Source organism: Leucoraja erinacea, chromosome 7 (assembly GCF_028641065.1).
Source record: "Leucoraja erinacea ecotype New England chromosome 7, Leri_hhj_1, whole genome shotgun sequence".
In the NCBI taxonomy this organism is placed as follows: Eukaryota; Metazoa; Chordata; class Chondrichthyes; order Rajiformes; family Rajidae; genus Leucoraja; species Leucoraja erinaceus.
The window spans coordinates 24,274,712-24,296,801 of NC_073383.1; the positions used below are offsets into that span (position 1 = coordinate 24,274,712).

The following is a 22,090-nucleotide window of genomic DNA, read 5'->3' on the forward strand; positions in this document are numbered from 1 at the left end:
GCTATCGTAATATTAAAGCAGCAAAAATGCTTTCATTATTTAGAGCAAATTCATTTTATGATTAGTGTGAAACGTAAATACCATGTCAGTTTTTTCTTCAGAAAAATCATATTGTAAGTTTGGCTTTTCAACTCATTGTCCGAGCATTGGAAGTGCATTTTAAATATTTAGAGTCCATCAGCTGTGATGTCAATACTTACCTATAGTAAATGTCATTCCCTCTTCCATCAGTAAGGTATTTTTATTAGCTATTATGATGACAGAAACAAATTTTGAGTTATGTTAATGATCTGAACTAGATATATAACAATCAGACATAAAACCCTTGAAATTTCTTAAATGTGGTAATCTAACAATTTATTTTCCTATTACTGGTAATGAATATTACCATTTCTATAGAAAAATGAAAACAATTAATCGTCAGATGTGTGTAAATTAATACCACATAATGTACTCAAAATTGAAATATCTGAAACACTTAGACCATAACATAATTCAACCATTCATTTCATTTTGTTATTTGAAGCAAAGAATAAACTACTTTCTTATTGCAGCTTCTGGAAAAAAAGGCAAAACCAGATTCAAAGTCAAGAATTAGAAAGCAAGTATAGGCCTGTTAGTTTGACTTCAGTGGTGGGCAAATTAATGGAAAAGATACTTAGAGATAATATATATAAGCATCTGGATAAACAGGGTCTGATTAGGAACAGTCAGCATGGATTTTTGCCTGGAAGGTCATGTTTGACTAATCTTCTTGAATTTTTTGAAGAGGTTACTAGGGAAATTGACGAGGGTAAAGCAGTGGATGTTGTCTATATGGACTTTAGTAAGGCCTTTGACAAGGTTCCTCATGGAAGGTTGGTTAAGAAGGTTCAACTGTTGGGTATAAATGCAGGAGTAGCAAGATGGATTCAACAGTGGCTGAATGGGAGAAGCCAGAAGGTAATGGTGGATGGTTGTTTGTCGGGTTGGAGGCAGGTGACTAGTGGGGTGCCTCAGGGATCGGTGTTGGGTCCTTTGTTGTTTGTCATGTACATCAATGATCTGGATGAAGGTGTGGTAAATTGGATTAGTAAGTATGCAGATGATACCAAGATAGGGGGTGTTGTGGATAATGAAGAGGATTTCCAAAGTCTACAGAGTGATTTAGGCCATTTGGAAGAATGGGCTGAAAGATAGCAGTGAGGTGCTACACCTTGGCAGGACAAATCAAAATAGGACGTACATGGTAAATGGTAGGGAATTGAAGAATACAGTTGAACAGAGGGATCTGGGAATAACCGTGCATAGTTCCTTGAAGGTGGAATCTCATATAGATAGGGTGGTAAAGAAAACTTTTGGTATGCTAGCCTTTATAAATCAGAGCATTGAGTATAGAAGCTGGGATGTAAGGTTAAAATTGTACAAGGCATTGGTGAGACCAAATCTGGAGTATGGTGTACAATTTTGGTCGCCCAATTATAGGAAGGATGTCAACAAAATAGAGAGAGTACAGAGGAGATTTACTAGAATGTTGCCTGGGTTTCAACAACTAAGTTACAGAGAAAGGTTGAATAAGTTAGGTCTTTATTCTCTGGAGCGCAGAAGGTTAAGGGGGGACTTGATAGAGGTCTTTAAAATGATGAGAGGGATAGACAGAGTTGATGTGGATCAGCTTTTCCCTTTGAGAATAGGGAAGATTCAAACAAGAGGACATGACTTCAGAATTAAGGGACAGAAGTTTAGGGGTAACATGAGGGGGAACTTCTTTACTCAGAGAGTGGTAGCTGTGTGGAATGAGCTTCCAGTGGAAGTGGTGGAGGCAGGTTCGTTGGTATCATTTAAAAATAAATTGGATAGGCATATGGATGAGAAGGGAATGGAGGATTATGGTATGAGTGCAGGCAGGTGGGATTAAGGGAAAAAAGTTGTTCGGCACGGACTTGTAGGGCCGAGATGGCCTGTTTCCGTGCTGTAATTGTTATATGGTTATATGTTATATGATCAAGTGCGAAAATTACATGGACTATCTTGGGAGGCAGCAAAAAACAAAACAAAAGCTGCGAAAAAAGAATCCTGAGAGCACTTAATTGATTATACTTTGATGCTAAGGGTCTAAGAAATAAAGGCAAGGGCACAGAAGCATATCTGTAATTATGACATTGCAGCCAACATGAGATTTTTAGGGACCAAAATAGGGGTTCAATGTTCCTGGTAATGATTTTCAGAAAAGGTAGAGAGGGATGAAAAACAGCAGGGAGGGGGGTGGGAGTTAGGAGATGTGGGGATTCTAACAATTTGGTTAAGGAAACAATTACAGCTATAAGGAGAGATAAAATAAAGCCAAGTGTACTGAATTGAGGAACACAACTGAGGCAATCAAATTACAAGAGTGGCATAGATAGGATAGACGGTCAGAATCTTTTTCCCAGGATGGAAAAATCTAATATTAGAGGCTATAGTTTTAAGGTGAGAGGGGCAACGTTTAAAGGAGATATGCAGGGAAAGTTATTTTACCTAGAGGGTGTTGAGTGCCAGGAATGCACTGCTGGGGGGATGACAGTTGAAGCAGATGCACTAGTGGCATTTACAAGACTTTTGGATAAGCATATGGATATGCAGGGAAAGGAGTGATACGTGCAGGTGGAGAAGTCATGATCTTGGCATCATGTTCGGCACAGACATTGTGGGCCTAAATGCCTGTTCTTGTGCTGTACTGTTCTATGTTCTATAAGCAATGTGCTAAATGCCTCACAGAAGCTGAAGGAGATAGAAGAGCAGATACGCAGGCATAGTTCTGAAAAGTACCCAAGTACCAAGGCAGTCATGGTAGGAGGTTGCAACCTCAATAAAACTGGGGCATTAATCAAATAAGGGATGTAGAAAGTGGAGAATTCTAGAACTGTATTAATGAGGACATTTCTGAGCAGTATACGGCAATCTGAGCAAAAGAAAGGCCGATAAATTACTGCCTTAGCGAATCAACCTGACCAAGTAAAAAACAAAGTAGAGAACATTTTTGAGGTAGAGATTACAGTTTACTGAGATTTAACATAATTATAGAAAAGGTCAGAGATAGATCAGGAACAAATGTTCTAAATCACAGTATGGCTAATTTTATCAGACTGAGCTATGATTTGTAGAAGAGGACTGGAAACATTATTTTATGGTAAATCAGTAGTGGAGCATTATGGGTCATTTAAGGCATTAATAATGAAGGGACCAGGCCAAATATGTATCCAATAAGAAAGGAGAGAAACTCCCTGATCTAGACTCCATGTATGGCAAGGAATATACACGTATGAAAAGTCACTGCGATAAGCCAAAATAAAGCATATGGGTGAAATTAAAATGGAAGTTGGGAAGGCAAAGAAGATATTTGAAAATTGTTGATAGGTAAAATGAAAGAAATTCCTCATCAGTTTGTAAACATCTGAATGGAGAGAGTAACAAAGTAAAAGGTAGGTATCATTACAGGCTAAAATTGTGGGCTATGTGTGAAGAAGGAAATGTATATATTTCAGAATGATCACTTTGCATCTATCATCATTGAACAGCGTTGATAAAGGTACTTACACAAGAAATGTAAAAATCTGGAAATTATAACGATAGAGAAGACAATTTTAATAATCTCTAATTAACAGTTTAACTTAATTAACAGTTTAATATCTCTAAAAAAAGAAATATCAGCAGGCTCTGATAAAATGTATCCTCGTGTGGAAGGAAGCTTGGAATTAGTGCAGGCTATGTATATAATTTTGCAATCTTCTTTAATGACAGGTATCAGAAAACTATTAATATAGTTATTTGTTTAGGAAAGGAGAAAGCTATACACCAGGATTGGACAACATTAGTTATGGGGAGAGACTGGCTAGGCCAGGCTTGTTTTCCCTAGAGAAAAGAAAACTGAAAGGTCATCTGACAAAAATGTATATAAAATTGGGAGAGGCACAGGTATGATAAATAAAAAAATGTCCCTGTCGTAGAAGTATTGCATAGTTTTAAGGAGAGAGGAAGGCGTTTTAAAGGGGATCTGCGGGATTTTTTTAATATCCAGAGAGTGATCAATATTTTACACTCGCTGCTAGAGATAGTGGAATCAGATACAATCACCACATTTAGAAGCATTTAGACAGGCACATGAACAGGCAAGGCACAGATGGACAGTCCTAATGCAGGCAAATGGAAGATGTGTAGATGGGCATTGATGTGTGGGCCAAAGGACCTGTTTCTCTGTGATATATCTCTTTAACTGAAGTGGGTCAGTCTATCATTAGTGGTTGGAAAATTATTGTAAAAAAAAATAAAATCACAGGAATTGCTTAAATCGGGATTAAAAGGCTCAAATAATCAGGTACAATCAGTATTGGGTAGCTAGCCAATTGGTTTGATAGTATCCACCTAATTTAAAGGAACTTTTAAGTTGGTATGGATAGTACACTCATCGTGGTCTATGGAGATTTTGAACATGGTTCAAGACATGCTAAATTGGCGAGCAAAGTAAAAGCTCGTGCAGTGAAAGAAAAATGAGTAGTTAGATTAAAACAGTGAGAGAAAGCATAGTGAAATAGTCATTAGATTTTACTGACAAGAGGACTACATGCATTGGAATTTTACTGAAAACAGCACCAGAGCTCCTGTCTTTCATGACATATATGAATGATTTGGACTAAAATGTAGGGACCGTGATTACGTTGTTTACTGAAGTTGCTAAAATCAACTATGAAGTATGCATAAGAGTAGCCAATGGAATTCAACCTAGTGAAGAATTGAGGTAATGCATTTGAACAGAGCAACAATGCAATGGAATTCACATTAAATGGTAGGATTTCAAGTAACCCAGAGAAATAAAGGGATCTTGGAGTAACCAGAAGCCTTGGATGAACTAGGAGAACTTTAATCTATTGGGGACCAAATTTGTGATCAGGCATTCCAGAGCCATACAAGAAGTCCAAGTATGAGGTTCAGAAGGCCATTGCGATGGACTAAACTGGAGGCTAAGACAGGTGCTTGGCAACGGTCGCAGGGCATGCATGCAATTTCTTTCTACCTGTATTAGGAGAAACAGAGTAGTTCAAGTGACAATGACACATCACTTCTGGATGAGCTCAATGCTTTCTATGCTCCCTTCAAAACATTGACCCTTCACTGTCCCCCCACAGTCTCCAATGACCCTGTTATCTCAGTATCCATTGGCCAGTGTCATCATTGGCCATTGTCAAACAACCCTTCCATGAGGGTAAACCCTCAGAAAACGTCCAGTCCTGATTCTATACCCAGCCATGTTCTCAAAGCCTGGACCAACTTAGCTTCTACATTCCACTTTGCTTTCTCTCACTGAAGTCTTATTTTAACTGCCCACTTTTCTTTGCAATGCCCGAGCTCTTTCTTTTCTGACGTTTTTGCAGACATCTTCAACCTTTCAGTACTACGGTCCAAGGTCCCCATAAAGACATCATAACAATCATGCCCAAGAAGAACAAGGTGCCTTGGCTCAATGACAACTCAACAGTTGCACTCACATCCATTGTGCTGTAGCATTATGAAATGATGATGCAAATCAATTCCGGTCCCAGTAATGACCTAGATCCACTTCAATTCACCTACCTCATTAACACATCAGAAACGCATGCAACCTCACTGGTTCCCCACTGTTGCCCATTGGACACCAGGAAATCATACGTCAGGCTGTTGTTCATCAACTACAGCTCAGTGTTCAGCACCATCATCCCTCCCATACTTATTGTCAGACTCAGGGAAGAGGGTCCCTGCTCCCCCCCAATGCCACTGGATCCACAACCTTTTCATTGGATTGGCAACAACACTTCCTGACCACCAGTATAGGATCACCTCAGGATTTTGTCCTCGGTCTCCTGCTCTGTTCTCTCTATACCCATGATTAATGGCCAGAGCAAGACACAATGTGCTGGAGTAATCCAGTGGGTCAGGCAAAATCTGAGCATCTGTGGAGAGAATGGAAGGCCAAAGATTTGAAGGCCCTTCTTCAGACTTAAGTAGAAGTGGGGGGAGGAGAGCTGAGAAAACAAGGGGGATGGGGGGAGAAAACATGGCAAGTGATACTTGTTTTACTTAGAATAACAGTGTTTTATAGTTATTGTTGTTGCTGTTGTATTTAAAATGATCGTAAAACTGCAGCACGTAAAGATTTCAATGATCCGGTTCATATGCGGTGCATCTCTGAAAGTAGTATGAGAGGTGGCTAAAGTGGATCCGCTGATATTTCTATGTATCTAGTATTTGGTTTTCTTGGTTGAAGTAAAGAGCAGGGATTGTGCTATCGTTAGACTACAATGCACAGATTGATCATTGTACAACAGGGGGAAATACAAAAATGAGTTACAAGGATATTTCCAGGACTGAAGAGTTATGGTTATACGATACGATAGAACATTATTTATCCCAGGAGGGAAATTCATCTGCCAACAGTCATAAAAAAAATGTAAAAGCATGAAACATGAAATTAAAGTGATGAGTGGAACAGATTGGGGATGTACAAAGATGGGGGGGGGGGGGGAGTAAGTCTACCTTACGATAGAATGGGGAGGAGTTGTACAATTTGAGAGCCACAGGGACAAAGGATCTCATGTGGCGTTCTGTGCTGCATCTTGGTGGAACCAGTCTGTTGCAGAAGGTACTCCTCAGGTTGACCAGTGTGTCATGGAAGGGGTGAGCTGTATTGTCCTCCCCTCCAAGACCACCTCCCATGAATCCAACTCCGCCAGCCAGCCTTCCTGATAAGTTTGTTGATCCTATTGGTGTCCACGACCTTCGCCCTGCTGCCCCAGCACACGGCAGCAAAGAAGATGACACTGGCTGCCACCAATTGGTAGAACATTTGCAGCATCTTACTGTAGACGTTGAAGGAGCGAAGCCTTCTCAAATAGTACAGCCGTCTCTGTCCCTTCTTGTACAGGGCCTCAGCGTTCCTGGACCAGTCCAGTTTACTGTCCAGGTACTCCAAGGTATTTGTACTCCCTGGTAAACTGCACATCCACATCATTGATGGAGACATGGGACAGGGATGTTCCTCTCCTCCTAGAGTCCACCATTAACTCCTTAGTCTTGTCGGTGTTGAGCTGCAGGTGATTCAGTCCACACCACTCAACACCTCTGTATTCAGCTTCCCTCTACTCACTGATGCAGCCCACAATTGCAGAGCCATCTGAAACCTTCTGCAGGTGACAGGAGTCCGAGTTATATCTGAAGTCCCAGGTGAACAGGAAGGGAGAGAGGACCATCCCCCGGGGGGCCCCTGTGTTGCTTCGAGACACAGTTCTTTAGCCTGAAACATCGTGGTCATCCAGTCAGGTAGTTATGAAGAGTGACTGACTATTCTGGGGTTATATTCTTTGGTACAAAGGAGACTGACAGATATAAAAGAGATATGATAATCTAGGCAGCATGAAAAGGCAAATCTATTTCCATCGGCAGAGAGATATAGAGACAAGGATTTAAGAAAAGATGAAAGGAGGGCAATGGAAAAATTCTGTCTCCCAAAGAGTAGTAGAGGTCTGGAACTCTGTGTCTGTCAGGGCAATGGAGACAGGATCATTTATCACATTTGAAACACACTGAAGAGCATTGAAGAGCTGTAACCGAGGGCTACTGACCAAAAACCGGGAAACAGCTGCTTTTTTGAACAACATGGACATGATAGATCTTTTCTGATGTAAATTTCTATGATTCAATGACATTCTTTAACACAGCATGTGGTCATTATCTGGAATGCATTGTACCAAAGGGTAGTACAACGAAATTCAATAGTGACTTATGAAAGGGAATTAGAGATATGTGAATTAACTGCAGCGTTGTGCAAAAGAGCAGGGACATACATGGTAATGATTGGATTGTCCTTTCAGTGAGTCAACACACGCATGGTGGACTGAATGGCCTGCTATATTATCAAAGCCTCAAATTCTATACAAATTGGAGTGAAGTAGATTTTGTCAGCGTCTGCGAGCCTCATTTTAGAATTTCTGTTCATTTAATGTCATGAAATTAAATTGTTACCAGTTTACTGGTTCTCAATATGGCCAGACCAACTAAATTTACAGGTATCACTATGCAATAGTTAAATATTGTGCAAGAGAAATGCTGTTGATGGTAGAGCTCTGGTCACAGAATTTCTGAAAAGGTTTCAAAATATTTATCCCAATTACTGATAGAAAGATTCAAATGGGGAAGCACCCAGGGTGGATTTATCATTTATACCGGATGTAACCTGGTTACATATAGGAGTCAATACAATTGTGATGCTCAGTTACCCTTAGCTCAGCAAAAAATGTTGACCTAAGTTCCGAGGGAAAATCTGTCAGGATTTCTACTGCTGAGTAATTACTGAGTGATTCATAGCAGTAATGATTCCATGCAGACTTTACTTGATGCAAGCTAGAGCTACATTATGGCCCCTTCATCGTTTAACAGCCCTTCCAAAGTGTGAACCCACATAAATGACCCCGAGTGACCCATACAGTTAGCAGATTTTAGGTAGGAGAGGGGAGAAAGCTGTCAAAATGTCCAAAACCCTCCCACCAATTATGTTAAAGGTAAAGACATCCCATCAAGGGATCAGAATCAATTACAATAAGTCTCTAAATTCTTTTCAATATGTATGGATACAAAAAACAGCAACATAAATTAATAATGATGAATTTATCTCAATTGAATGCCATCTCGTCTATTCATTTACCTATAATAGTCCTCAAAGGCCTGGTAAGATCAGACTTTTCACAGCATATTGAATTCTCTGTCACTTCTTATTGCAATCATTTCTGATCCCTTGACTCAATTGGATATCTTTGCCTTTAGTATCATTGCTGTTTTATTTTATTTTTATGTGCTTGTTTTCTTCATCCTCTTAATAATGCAATAGATTGACAGTAAGTCAGATTTAGGGAGGCAAAAGAACACAATGAATGTTTATGGCACTGTGTTTTCAATGGAACTAGACCCTCAGCTAGGTGAAATCTGTGCAAAAATAATACGTGGGGTACATCAATGACAGGTATTTTTCGCTTTATGTTAACCAGTTTAATGGCGATTAAAGTAATGGCTGCATCGCCATCAGTCTGTATGTCCCTTCCTTTCTTTGTGTTTAAATAAGTATGTGTTAGGTGTATGTTTTTAGTGTTCTTTAACTTGTTTTATGTGGGGGGTGGGGGGGGGGGGGAAACGTGAGTTGGAGGAAACTTACCTCTTACCTCAACGGAGATGCGATTTTTTTCCGTGTTGTATCTCAGTCCGCAATGTGGCCTAACATTAAGGAGTTGGCGGCCTTTGCTGGAGATCGACCGGGAATGCCTGCGGACTTACCATCACGGAGCCCGTGATCCCTTTGCCAGAGATCGACCTCGGAGCTCCAACCGCAGGTGCCTGCAGATTTAAAATCAGGGAGCCCGTGGTCTCTGGTCAGAGACCGACTTCGGGAATTCCAAGCCGCGGGAGTTTCGATCGCCCCGATACAGGAATTTCGATCGCCTCGACGCGGGGGCTTCAACCGCCGGCTGCGGGAGTTTCGATCACCCCAAATGCGATTGGTTCGACTGCCCCAACCGCGGGAGAATATAGAGGTAGAATATTGGACTTTTTTGCCTTCCATCACAGTGAGGAATGTGGGGAATCTGCTGTGGTGGATGTTTATGTTAACTTTTGTATAGTTGTGTGTCTTGTTGGTTTTTTTTCTGTATGGCTGTATGGTAATTCACATATCACTGTACCTTAATTGGGACAATAAAAGAACTTTGAAATAAGAATAAGGGGTAAGCCATTTAGAACGGAGATGAGGAAACACTTTTTCACACAGAGAGTTGTGAATCTGTGGAATTCTCTGTCTCAGAGGGCGATGGAGGCCGGTTCTCCGGATACTTTCAAGAGAGAGCTCGATATGGCTCTTAAAGATAACGGATTCAGGGGATATGGGGAGAAGGCAGGAACGGGCTCCTGATTGTGGATGATCAGCCATGATCACATTGAATGGCGGTGCTGGCTTGAAGGGCCGAATGGCCTACTCCTGCACCTATTGTCTAAACCTTTGAACCTGAATTCAAGAGCTTAAAAAAATGGCCAGTTGTACATAATATCATAGAAGGAGAAAAGTTAAAGATGAGCAGACATAAAGGAACCTTCGAAGTTAATTAACTAAATTACATTTTTACACAATCAGCAAATTAAATATAGTGCAGAGAAGTATAACACTGGGTGAAAATAATGACCAACATCCCAGCGCCATTGATCAACCACAGCAGCTTCAAGAAAAAAAATGAAAGGAGTTTATGATGAGGCAGATTTCTAGAATCAGTATGTCCAATCATTCCATAGCAACATTTAACGTTGAAATCGGACTGCTGACCTATACTGGCAAATCAGTAGAATATGAAATGCAGGATGTCACACTGAAAATGTAAAATTCTCTGGTTAGAACATAACTCAATTACAATTTTGGTCATGGACACACAAAGGAAGCATTGAAGTCTGGAAGTGGTGCGGAAAAGAGCCATAAGGTTGATCCCCAGTGTCACAAAATGAGTTAAGAGAATGGAGAAATGGAAATGGGATAATTAAAAAAGGGGAATCTTGCTAACATACATAATTGAAATGGGGATAATTAAAAAAAAGGGAATCTTGCTTGGAAAAACACATACATAATAGATAAATGGAAACAGAGCAAAAAACAGAGCAAAGATCAGAAAATTTGTGATTGAAAAATACTATGTATTTGATTTAAAAGAGATGAAATCACTTTGAAAAGGAGTTATTTTCAAATTGCGGTGCAACGCAAAGGGAAAAGGGGTATAATTTAGTAAAACTGCTATAAAAACACGGAGGTCTTGCTGCAGCTGTACACAGTATTAGTGAGACAAATTTTACTGTGTACACATGAAGATCAAAGGCAGTGCAGCGAATTCAAATAGCAATGAGGGGATTGACATATGAGGAAAGGTTAAGTAGGCTGGAAACTCTTTGTGATGATCATCTCAGAAACATATAAAGGGGCCTTGATTGATCGGATCAATGATCGGGGGAAAAACATAGTTGTCAGAGAGGATGAAAGAACTTCTAAGATGGTCAGTGGAAGCAGAAACTTTGTATCTAAAATAGAAGCTGCCAAGGGGATAAGGGGCTACGGGGAGAGGGCAGGGATTACCTAAGAGTGATGGAACAAGTGTCGAAATCGGAGAGGAAACCTCATCCGTTATTGTAGGGGTGATAGCGGTAAAATATGTGTCTATATATTGTACTAAAAGAGGTAAATCTGGGAATTACTATGTAATTATCATATGAACATTAATGAAGTACATTATATCATCACTAACAAAGTACATGTACTCACAGTACAGACACGGTTGATCTGAACAACATGATATACTAGTGCCATTTTGCAATTTAGTGGTTTAATATTACAATAAAATCAAAATAAACATTTTCAAATCAGAACAGACATCACCATGAACTTCTACAGCAATCAGAATGTAGGACTATCTGATCTGTTAACATATTCAAGTTCTTTGAATCATTTAAAATGATTTCAACAGCTTGAGGTAACAAAACAGGAAAGAATTCTGCAAGTTTTGTCGGCTAGATAATTGAAATTGTCTGATTAACATTCAATGCTGATCATTAAAAAAAATCACATGTTGGCATATTTAGCTAAAAGTGTGATTTATGTCCAAGCAGCTAGGTTGAAGTTATAACTGGCTTTGGTTAGATTGAATCTATTTAATGTTCAAGGTCAACTACCACATTATAGGAACACATTCAACTCTAGTTGGTCCATAGGTGATTCTTGATCTAAAAATGCACAAAAGCAAAAAGAAGATGCTGTTTAGAGCCACTTAAAGAGGAAGAGGATAAAAAAAGGTTTAAAGATTCTGAAAGAACATCGAATATGAATTGAAAAACAAATCCAATGTTAAAGTACTTGAGAACGTTCCTGTTTCAGAGAATCACAGAAAAAGAACAAAATTTAAACAATTGATTATTGGCGGATTGATGGACAAGAAGACAATCAAAAATGTTTTATAAAATAGTTGGTAAATTCTTTCGGCAAAGTGGATAAAAGGAATTTGGACAAGTAAATTACAGTAAGATTCAGAACACACTTGTTGGATTAATAATCTTCCACTTAGAATATAATGATGCAACTATGTAACCTTTGGATTAATTCAACATTGAATTGAAATACATATTGCCAAAGATAAAACAAAATAAGACAGTAACCCAAAACACTGGATCGTAGATAAAACAAGACATATACATCCTGATTCCCATTTAATTAAAAGGAAGCAAAAATAAAGTATTCTGAAAAGGTACATTGGTACCTAAAAGGAGGATAGAAATGCTAACATTCTGCTTTGACTCGTCATAAATATCACTGTGCAATTTTGTTTTTCTCATCCATGAATTGAGAATGGGTGTAACGGTATTCAATGCCTTAAATAAACATGAGTTTACCTAATTACAGTAGTACTATTGGGTTTTTACACCTTTACACCATAATCCCTTACGTTGCGTGCTATAAGGGAAAATCATCATCCATCTCCAGGTCACAGAATTAGTATTCTTTCAGTGCAAAATAATGAGAAGTTTGAGTAAAATTCCAGGTGCTCTTGAATCACATATCTCAAGATGAATGGTTTGCAGTACCTAGAGTGGTCAACATGTTTATCAGAAGATGACAGAAGCAATCAGAGGTAGGAGAAGATTCATTAGTTATTTTCTAAGGTCGGCAGAGGTCTCAGTGGAGGTCTTCTAAGTGGGACAGGCCGTTAAGGCAGCAACTCTACCACTGCACCATCATGCCGCCCACTGCATATTATACTATGCGTGAAAAGATTTAATCACAAAATCATTCTTCAACAATTATGAAAACAATATTTTGTTGAGATTTTGTTATAACAATCTTTTGGGCATGAATTGTATTTAATCAGTAACTTGACAGGTAGGCACTCTTGAACACTCTAAGATGAAAGGTTGTGCAGTTGGCAAATGTCCAACCTGTCCACAAGCTGCCAAGAGAGTGACTGGCAGTTTTCTGATGAATGTAAAGTTTGAGCCAAGCTAAGAGGCTTGATTTTCTTACAGAATTTTCCATTGAGAAAATGAATTATATAACCACAGTCATCTAAAACAATAATTTGAGATGGCAAACTATTTCCTTATTTACTTTATAATATATTAAAACTTAATAATCTTAATAATAATAATTAACAATTTCTAAAAACAAACCAGAATTCTTGTCTCCCATTTATCTTGCATTTTAATTAGCACTTTTGCCTCTGTTTGGAAATCTCTCGACTTCTCTACCGCTCCTCATTTAGGGTCCTTTTTATAACCTAGCACTTTGATTAAACTTGGGCTAGTTTTGTCCTGGATGGCATCTTCTTATACGGCTCCATTCAAGTTTTGTTTGAGAACAGATTGCTTTGGTACTTTGGGACGTTCTATCACGCTAAACACTTTAAATACAGTGCCCTCCATAATGTTTGGGACAAAGACCCATCATTTATTTATTTACCTCTGTACTCCACAATTTGAGATTTGTAATAGAAAAAAAATCACATATGGTTAAAATGCATATTGTTAGATTTTATTAAAGACCATTTTAATCCATTTTGGTTTCACCATTAGTCCCCCCATTTCAGGGCATCACAATGTTTGGGACACATGGCTTCACAGGTGTTTGCAATTGCTCAGGTGTGTTTAATTGCCTCCTTAATGCAGGTATAAGAGAGCTCTCAGCCCTTAGTCTTTCCTCCAGTCTTTCCATCAGTTGGAAACTTTTATTGCTGTTTATCAACATGAGGACCAAAGTTCTTGGTTCTTGGTCCTCCAAAATGTTCCAAATGGAATTTAAACTGGAGGTGGTGAAGGGAGGACTTAAGCCAGAAAGGGTTTTTGGGAAGAAAGAACTACTTTAAATTTTGTTGCATCTGGTTGGGTGACTATAGTAGGGTGGAGATTATTCCATGCTTTAATTGTGCGGGGGAAGAACGAATTGCTGTACACATCTGTCTTTGTAGCTGGAATCACAAATTGGATCGAATGCCCTCGTCTGCTCCTAATTGGTTTGGGTTTGGTGTAGGTCTTGTAATCTATGTCGAGCTGACCATTTAACATTTTGTAGAAACAGGTCACACGGTGAGCTTCACGTCTGTCTTGGAGAGGGTTCCACCCCAGAGAATTCAGAAGTTTGGTGACACTCGCTTCTCTCTCATAGGTGTTAGGAACAAATCCAGCTGCCTGTCTTTGGACATGTTCGATGGAAGAAATGTTTTTATTTGTGTAGGGGTCCCATGCTGCAACTGCGTAGTCCAAATGAGGTCTAACGAGGGTGAAGTATAGCTTCTCCTTGACAGAAGTTGAACAATGATGAAAGTTGCGCCTCAGAAAGTTTAGGACACCTGTTGCTTTCACCGTTGCATGATGAGTCTGACCATTCCAACGCAGATCAATCTGCAATTTGATGCCAAGATACTTGGTTTGTTTGGATTCTTCAAGTGTGGCACCAAGTATATTGTAAGATGTTTCGCCTGGATTCCTCTTTCTGGTGACACGCATGGTTTCACATTTGGAAGGGTTGAACTGCATGCCCCATTGTTGTGACCACTCAACCATAATATCGAGATCCTTTTGGAGAGCATCTTCATCATCAGCTGACGGTACATCTTCATCATCATTGGACGGTACAGCAAACAATCATCAGTGAATAGTCTGGTCGTACTTGCGACTTTTTCAAGGATGTCATTTATGTAAAGCAAAAATAGATGAGGGCCAAGTACTGTGCCCTGAGGTGTACCACTCAACACTGGACGTCAATTGGAGCTCTTTCCATTCACATACACCCACGCTGAAGACGTTTTGTCAGGAAACTGGAAATCCATCATTTCGTGTTGGAACGAATACCATAGAAGTCAAGCTTCCGAAGCTTGGTCTCTGGTGTGGGATGACATCAAATGCTTTAGAAAAGTCCAGCACAACTAAATCCGTGATGACGTTACTATCAAGGTGCTTGGCCAGGTCAGTTGTCGTCAGGATAAGCTGAGACTCACATGATCTATGCCTCCTAAATGCCTCCTAAAGTTGTGCCAATGAAAGTCAAAGAAGCCATTATGAGACTGAAAAACTGTTAGAGACATCAGCAAAACCTCAGAGCACTGGTGAGGTTACTAATCACAAAGGGACTGGCAGACCAAGGAAGACCTCCACAGCTGATGACAGAAGAATTTTCTCTATAATAAAGAAAAATCCCCAAACACCTGTCTGACAGATCAGAAACACTCTTCAGGAGTCAGGGGTTGGATTTTTCAATGACCACTGTCCGCAGAAGACTCCATGATCAGAAATACAGAAGCTACTCTGCAAGATGCAAATAACTGGTTAGCTGCAAAAATAGGATCCAGGTTTATTTGCCAAAAAGTACTTAAAAGAGCAACCACAGTTCTGGAAAAAGGTCTTGAGGACAGATGAGATGAAGATGGACTTATATCAGAGTGATGACAAGAGTATGGAAGAGAGAAGGAACTGCCCAAGATCCAAAACATACCACCCCATCTGTGAAACACAGTGGTGGTGGTGTTATGGCCTGGGCATGTATGGCTGCTGAAGGTACTGGCTCACTTATCTTCATTGATGATACAACTGCTGATGGTAGCAGCATAATGAATTCTGAAGTGTATAGACACATACTATCTGCTCAAGTTCAAACAAATGCCTCAAAACTCATTGGCCGGCGGTTCATTCTACAGCAAGACAATAATCCCAAATATACTGCTAAAGCAACAAAGGTTTTTCAAAGCTAAAAAAATGAGCAATTCTTGAGTGGCCAAGTCAATCGCCCAATGGAGGAGAGAAGGAACTGCCCAAGAACCAAAGCATACCACCTCATCTGTAAAACACGGTGGTGGGGGTGTTATGGCCTGGGCTGAACCCAATTGAGCATGCCTTTTATATGCTGAAGAGAAAACTGAAGGGGACTAGCCCCCAAAACAAGCATAAGCTAAAGATGGCTGCAAAACAGGCCTGGCAGAGCATCGCCAGAGAAGATACCCAACAACTGGTGATGTCCATGAATCGCAGACTTCAAGCAGTCATTGTTTGCAAAGGATATGCAACAAAATACTAAACACGACTACTTTCATTTACATGACATTGCTGTGTCCCAAACATTATGGTGCCCTGAAATGGGGGAACGATGTATAAACATTGCTGTAATTTCTACATGGTGAAGCCAAAATAAATAAAAATGGCCTTTATTAAAATCTGACAATGTGCACTTTAAATACATGTGATTTATTTTTTTTCTATTACAACTCTCAAATTGTGGAGTACAGAGGCAAATAAATAAATGATGGGTCTTTACCCCAAACATTATGTTCCATTATTCTGTGTTCGTGTTCCATTATTCTGTGTTTGTGTTCCATTATTCTGTGTTTGCACTTCTGGGTGAGATGCTAATTGCATTTTGTTGTCTCTGTACTTGTACACTGCACAATGGCAATAAAGTTTGAATCTGAATCTGAATGAATCTATGGAGGGCACTGTAATTTCAAATCGTCATTTAAAATGTATTTTTTAATCTTCAAGGATTTTTTCACAAAGGTATAACTGTAACCACGCCTTTCCCTGTCTCTCACTTTATCATTTCAGTTTGTCCAACTTGTTTTTGCTGCATTCCTGAGAGTAAGATTTTTAATTTGGGTTTTGATGCACTCTGTGTTCATGAATGCCTGAGAGATTAGCACTCTTGAATATTGCTCTTTTGTCCTTCGCAGCACTTGTAATGGCAGTCAAAATGTTTTTCCTTCATGCTCTTCTGTGTCTGTTCACACACGCTGTCGGAAGCTTAGCGCACTTTCATGCTGTTATTTCACCCTGGTTTACGCCTGCATGTGTGCTAAGTTTGCCAAACAGAAAAACCTACCCACAAAAGAATGTGCACAGGAAATTTGTAATGCAAATCTGCAGAAAATGTGATGGGGAAAATAAAGAGGGAAATCAAATTCAAAAGGGAAAAGAACCAAAAGGGCACAGAAGAATAAATAAAAAAGAATATAGGCTGCTTAGAGAACTCTAGACTCTCACCATTTACAACTAAATGCAGAACTAGATAGCTTTGATACAATCATTGGGTTATTATCACTTTGCTCTATGTATTGAACGTTGGCTTTTTGGTATAGCATGCATTTAGTCCTGTGTTGCAGCATCACCATGTTTATGTATGGTGGGTGCTGCTCCAGGCATACCCTTCTGCACTCCTCAATAAACCAGGATCGTCTCCTTGGTCTTAGGGATTTGAGGAACCACTAAGTTGCAGATTGTGTTGATGATTCATAATAAAAAGAAACATTTTGGTTAAAGAACACTTCCAAGAATTTAGGTACATATTATTAGAATATAGTAATCAAAGTGAAAAACTTACCATGATGCCAAATTTCAGGATGTCCATGAAAATATGAGCCTATCCCATGGCCAATGAAATAAGGGCAAATTTGCAAACCGCTGGAATGTGCTATCTTGCTATAAATAATCACAAAAAAAACCAAAACATTTTTATGGATTAGTATAGAAATCAGGAAGAGAATGCAACAAAACAATTTCTGTGAATTTCCAGCGCCGCTGAGTGAGTTCGGCTGCTGGGTCCTGGAGCCAGTGAGTGCAGTTGGAGCCGGGGCCGGGAACTGGTGAGCCCACACACCCCCCTCCCCTACAATCCTCCTACCCTATACTACCCCCTCCCTTACACACACCCCCATCCCCTACACCCCCCCATCCCCTACACCCACCCTCCCTACACCCCCCATCCCCTACACCCACCCTCCCCTACACCTCCTCCCCCTCCCCCACACACACTCCCCCACACTTGTAATTGAAAAAAAATTACATATGCTTAAAGTGCACATTGTCAGATTTTAATAAAGGCCATTTTTTATACATTTTAGTTTCACCATGTAGAAATTACAGCTGTGTTTATACATAGTCCCCCCCATTTCAGGGCACCATAATATTTGAGACACATGGCTTCATAGGTTTGTAATTGCTCAGGTGTGTTTAAATACCTCCTTAATGCAGGTATAAGAGAGCTCTCAGCACCTAGTCTTTCCTCCAGTCTTTCCATCACCTTTGGAAACTTTTATTGTTGTTTATCAACATGAGGACCAAAGTTGCGCCAAACTGAAGGGGACTTGCCTCCAAAACAAGCAGAAGCTAAAGATGGCCATTCACCAAAAGTTGCAAACTGAATCACAGCATGAACTTGGTCTGTCCAGCAGTTAAATCAACAAGAAACTCACTGAGCAACAACCCCAAGTAATACAGGGAACACCATAACACATGTTGTTTCATGATCTCACATAATCATTTGATTCCTTCAATCAAAAGAGTAGACCAGCCTCCTCAAATTTGTCTGCCCTCACAAAGTTGTTGATCCTACATCTGTTGCATGGTGGCAGACAAGTAAACTGTAATCCTAACCAGTGGCACCACAACAGTTCCAAACTCATTGTAGATTGGTGTCAAGTAAGGTTGCATCACCACTTTTATACTTTTCTCAATTTCTTTCATTGCAATGCTGCAACCATTCTCCACCACACTTCCTGCCAGAGAGAGTGTATCAACAGGATAAATGAGAAACTGTTCTTTGCTCCAGAACTGCCCATTTCAACTTCAGTCGTAATTCAAATAAGTTCCCCAAATCCCATTGAAAAATACTGTTAATTCCTACCTTGGAGAACTGTCAAAGTAAATATGGCCACAATTCTGGAACCAAAAACAAACTGTTAGCAGAACTCAGTGGGACAGGCAGTATATGTAGAGGAAAATAGTGTCACAGAGTGATAGTGTGGAAACAGGCCCTTCGGCCCAACTTGCCCACACTGGCCAACAATGTCCCAGCTACACTAGTCCCACTTGCCTGCGCTGGGTCCATATCCATCCAAACCTGTCTTATCCATGTACCTGTCTAACTGTTTCTTTAATGATGGGATAGTCCCAGCCTCAACTACCTCCTCTGGCAGCTTGTTCCATACACCCTCCACCCTTTGTGTGAAAAAGTTACCCCTCGGATTCCTATTAAATCTTTTCTCCTTCGCCTTGAACCTATGTCCTCTGGTCCTCGATTCCCCTACTCTGGGCAAGAGGCTGTTCGTCTATCCGATCGATTCCTCTCATGACTTTGTACACCTCTATAAGATCACTCCTTATCGTCTTGCGCTCCATGGAATAGAGACCCAGCCTACTCAACCGCTCCCTATAGCTCACACCCTCTAATCCTGGCAACATCCTCGTAAATCCTTTCTGAACCCTTTCAAGTTTGACAATATCTTTCCTATAACATGGTGCCCAGAACTGAACACAATGTGGTCTCACCAACGTCTTATACAACTGCAACATGACCTCCCAACATCTATACTCAATATTCTGACTGATGAAGGCCAAAATACCAAAAGCCGTTTTGACCACCTTATCTACCTGCGACTTAACCTTCAAGGAACCATCCTAGATCCTTCTGCTCTACAACACTACCCATAGGCCTACCATTTATTGTATAACACCTCACACTTCTCTGTAATAAATTCCATCAACCATTCCTCCGCCCACCTGGCCAATCGATCCAGATCCTGTTGCAATCTTTCACAACCATCTTCACTATTTGCAAAACCACTCACTTTTATATCATCAGCAAACTTGCTAATCTTTCCCTGTATGTTCTCATCCAAATCGTGACAAACAGTACAGCATCGAACCCTGAGGCACACTACTAGTCACAGGCCTCCAGTCCGAGAAGCAACCTTCCACCATCACCCTCTGCTTCCTTCCATGGAGCCAATTTGCTATCCATTCAGCTATCCCTCCTTGGATCCCATGCGATCTAACCTTCTGGAGCAGCCCACCATGCGGAACCTTGTTGAATGCCTTACTGAAATCCATGTACACAACATCTACAGCTTTGCCCTCATCGACCTTTTTGGTCAAGTTTTCAAAAAAATCAATCAGATTTGTGAGATACGACCACCCACGGACAAAACCATGCTGACTATCCCTAATTGCTGACTTGCCCATCCAAATGCCTGTATAACCTCAGAATACTCTCCAGTAACTTTCCAACGATAGATGTTAAGCTCACTGGCCTCACCCCAGCATTTTCCCTGCAGCCCTTCTTGAAAAGAGGTACAACATTTGCCACCCTCCAGTCTTCCGGCACTTCTCCTGTATTCAGGGACGACTTTTTAAATTTTTAAGGACAACTCGTAAATTTGGACATCATTTCGGATAAGGACTCTCCTTCAGACCCAAAACGTCGTCCATCCACTTTCCTCCACATTCTCAGTCTGACCCACCGAATTCCTCCAGCAGTTTGTATTTTGTCAAGATTCTAGCACATACATCTTTTGTATTAACCATTTTAGATGGCTGTGCACTGCTTCTCAAGTGAAAGTAGGAACAGGCATTAAATGATGGCCTAGCCAACAATATCCACATTATGCAAATGAATAAAAATGGGGAAACGTGGAATTACTTAAATTGCCCAATCCAGAACATTGTTTATCAAGACATTGCTTGGAACTGATGGAATCCGTTATTCAACAGGCGTAGCATTTCCGTATGTTTACATGCACATAATAAAACACTAGATAGGAACACCGAGAAATTTGATCACATCGTGTTTTTTGTTTAAAATTTAACTTTATGCAAAAAATTGACTATATCGCAGAGCTGAACCGCATCCTTCTGCAACCTGTCCTGCCTCTCCCACCAACGATTTCTGTCTTGGTATGGCTCACTTCCTATTGCAGAAAAGTGCAACAGCCTTTCAAAATGATCATAGCACTAAGCAGCAAACACCAACAACATTTGTAATAGATTTCCCACAATATTCATCTAAAGACAAACAATGATGGGAACAGGAATTTGTCTGTATATATGTTTATATATATAATTCAAGAGACTTCAAGAGCCTTCCGTGGATGATGTTACTAATTATGTCCATTTAAATTAATGTCTGTAAGATAAAATATAAATTAATGAATTAATTCCAATATCTGTTACAGGAATGAAGCATCTCAGTGGAGCAAAACATCAGATATTCACCACATATTTAAACCGTTGGACTCTTCTTACATATTTTCAAGGTCACACTCTTCAGCAATAAAAATAATTTATGAATTGAATCATTTACAGTGGCTTGCAAAAGTTTTCATACCCCTTGAACTTTTTCACATTTTGTCACGTTACAACCACAAACGTAAATGTATTTTATTGGGATTGTATGTGATAGACCAACACAAAGTGGTGCATAATTGTGAAGTGGAAGGAAAATGATACATGGTTTGCAAATTTTTTTACAAATAAAAAACTGAAATGTGTGGCGTGCAAAAGTATTCAGCCCCTCTGAGTCAATACTTTGTAGAACCACCTTTCGCTGCAATTACAGCTGCAAATCTTTTGGGGTATGTCTCTACCAGCGTTGCACATCTAGAGACTGAAATTTTTGCCCATTCTTCTTTGCAAAATAGCTCGAGCTCAGTCAGATTGGATGGAGAACGTCTGTGAACAGCAATTTTCAAGTCATGCCAGAGATTCTCAATTGGATTTAGGTCTGGACTTTGACTGGGCCATTCTAACACATGAATATGCTTTGATCTAAACCATTCCATTGTAGCTCTGGCTGTATGTTTAGGGTCGTTGTCCTGCTGGAAGGATAACCTCCGCCCCAGTCTCAAGTCTTTTGCAGAGTCTAACAGGTTTTCTTCCAAGATTGCCCTGTATTTGGCTCCATCCATCTTCCCATCAACTCTGACCAGCTTCCCTGTCCCTGCTGAAGAAAAGCATCCCCACAGCATGATGCTGCCACCACCATGTTTCACACTGGGGATGGTGTGTTCAGGGTGATGTGCAGTGTTAGTTTTCTGCCACACATAGCGTTTTGCATTTAGGCCAAAAACTTCAATTTTGGTCTCATCTGACCAGAGCACCTTCCTCCACATGTTTGCTGTGTCCCCCACATGGCTTGTGGCAAACTGCAAACGGGACTTCTTATGGCCTTTTTTTCAACAATGGCTTTCTTCTTGCCACTCTTCCATAAAGGCCCGATTTG

The 22,090-nt window shown here is 40.1% G+C and overlaps 1 protein-coding gene and 1 long non-coding RNA gene across 3 annotated transcripts in view; one reads left to right on the forward strand and one right to left on the reverse strand.

Annotated features, from left to right (window-relative positions):
• The window catches only part of LOC129698751 (uncharacterized), an 80,660-nt gene that overhangs the window by 17,944 nt on the left and 40,626 nt on the right, over window positions 1–22,090 (forward strand). The window lies entirely within an intron of this gene.
• The window catches only part of metap1d (methionyl aminopeptidase type 1D (mitochondrial)), a 130,057-nt gene that overhangs the window by 11,292 nt on the left and 96,675 nt on the right, over window positions 1–22,090 (reverse strand). The window contains exons 7-8 of the mRNA XM_055637978.1: window positions 17,417–17,514; window positions 201–248 (exon numbers count right to left, since the gene is read on the reverse strand). Coding sequence (XP_055493953.1) covers window positions 201–248; window positions 17,417–17,514 — 146 coding nt within the window. The remainder of the gene's footprint in view (window positions 1–200; window positions 249–17,416; window positions 17,515–22,090) is intronic.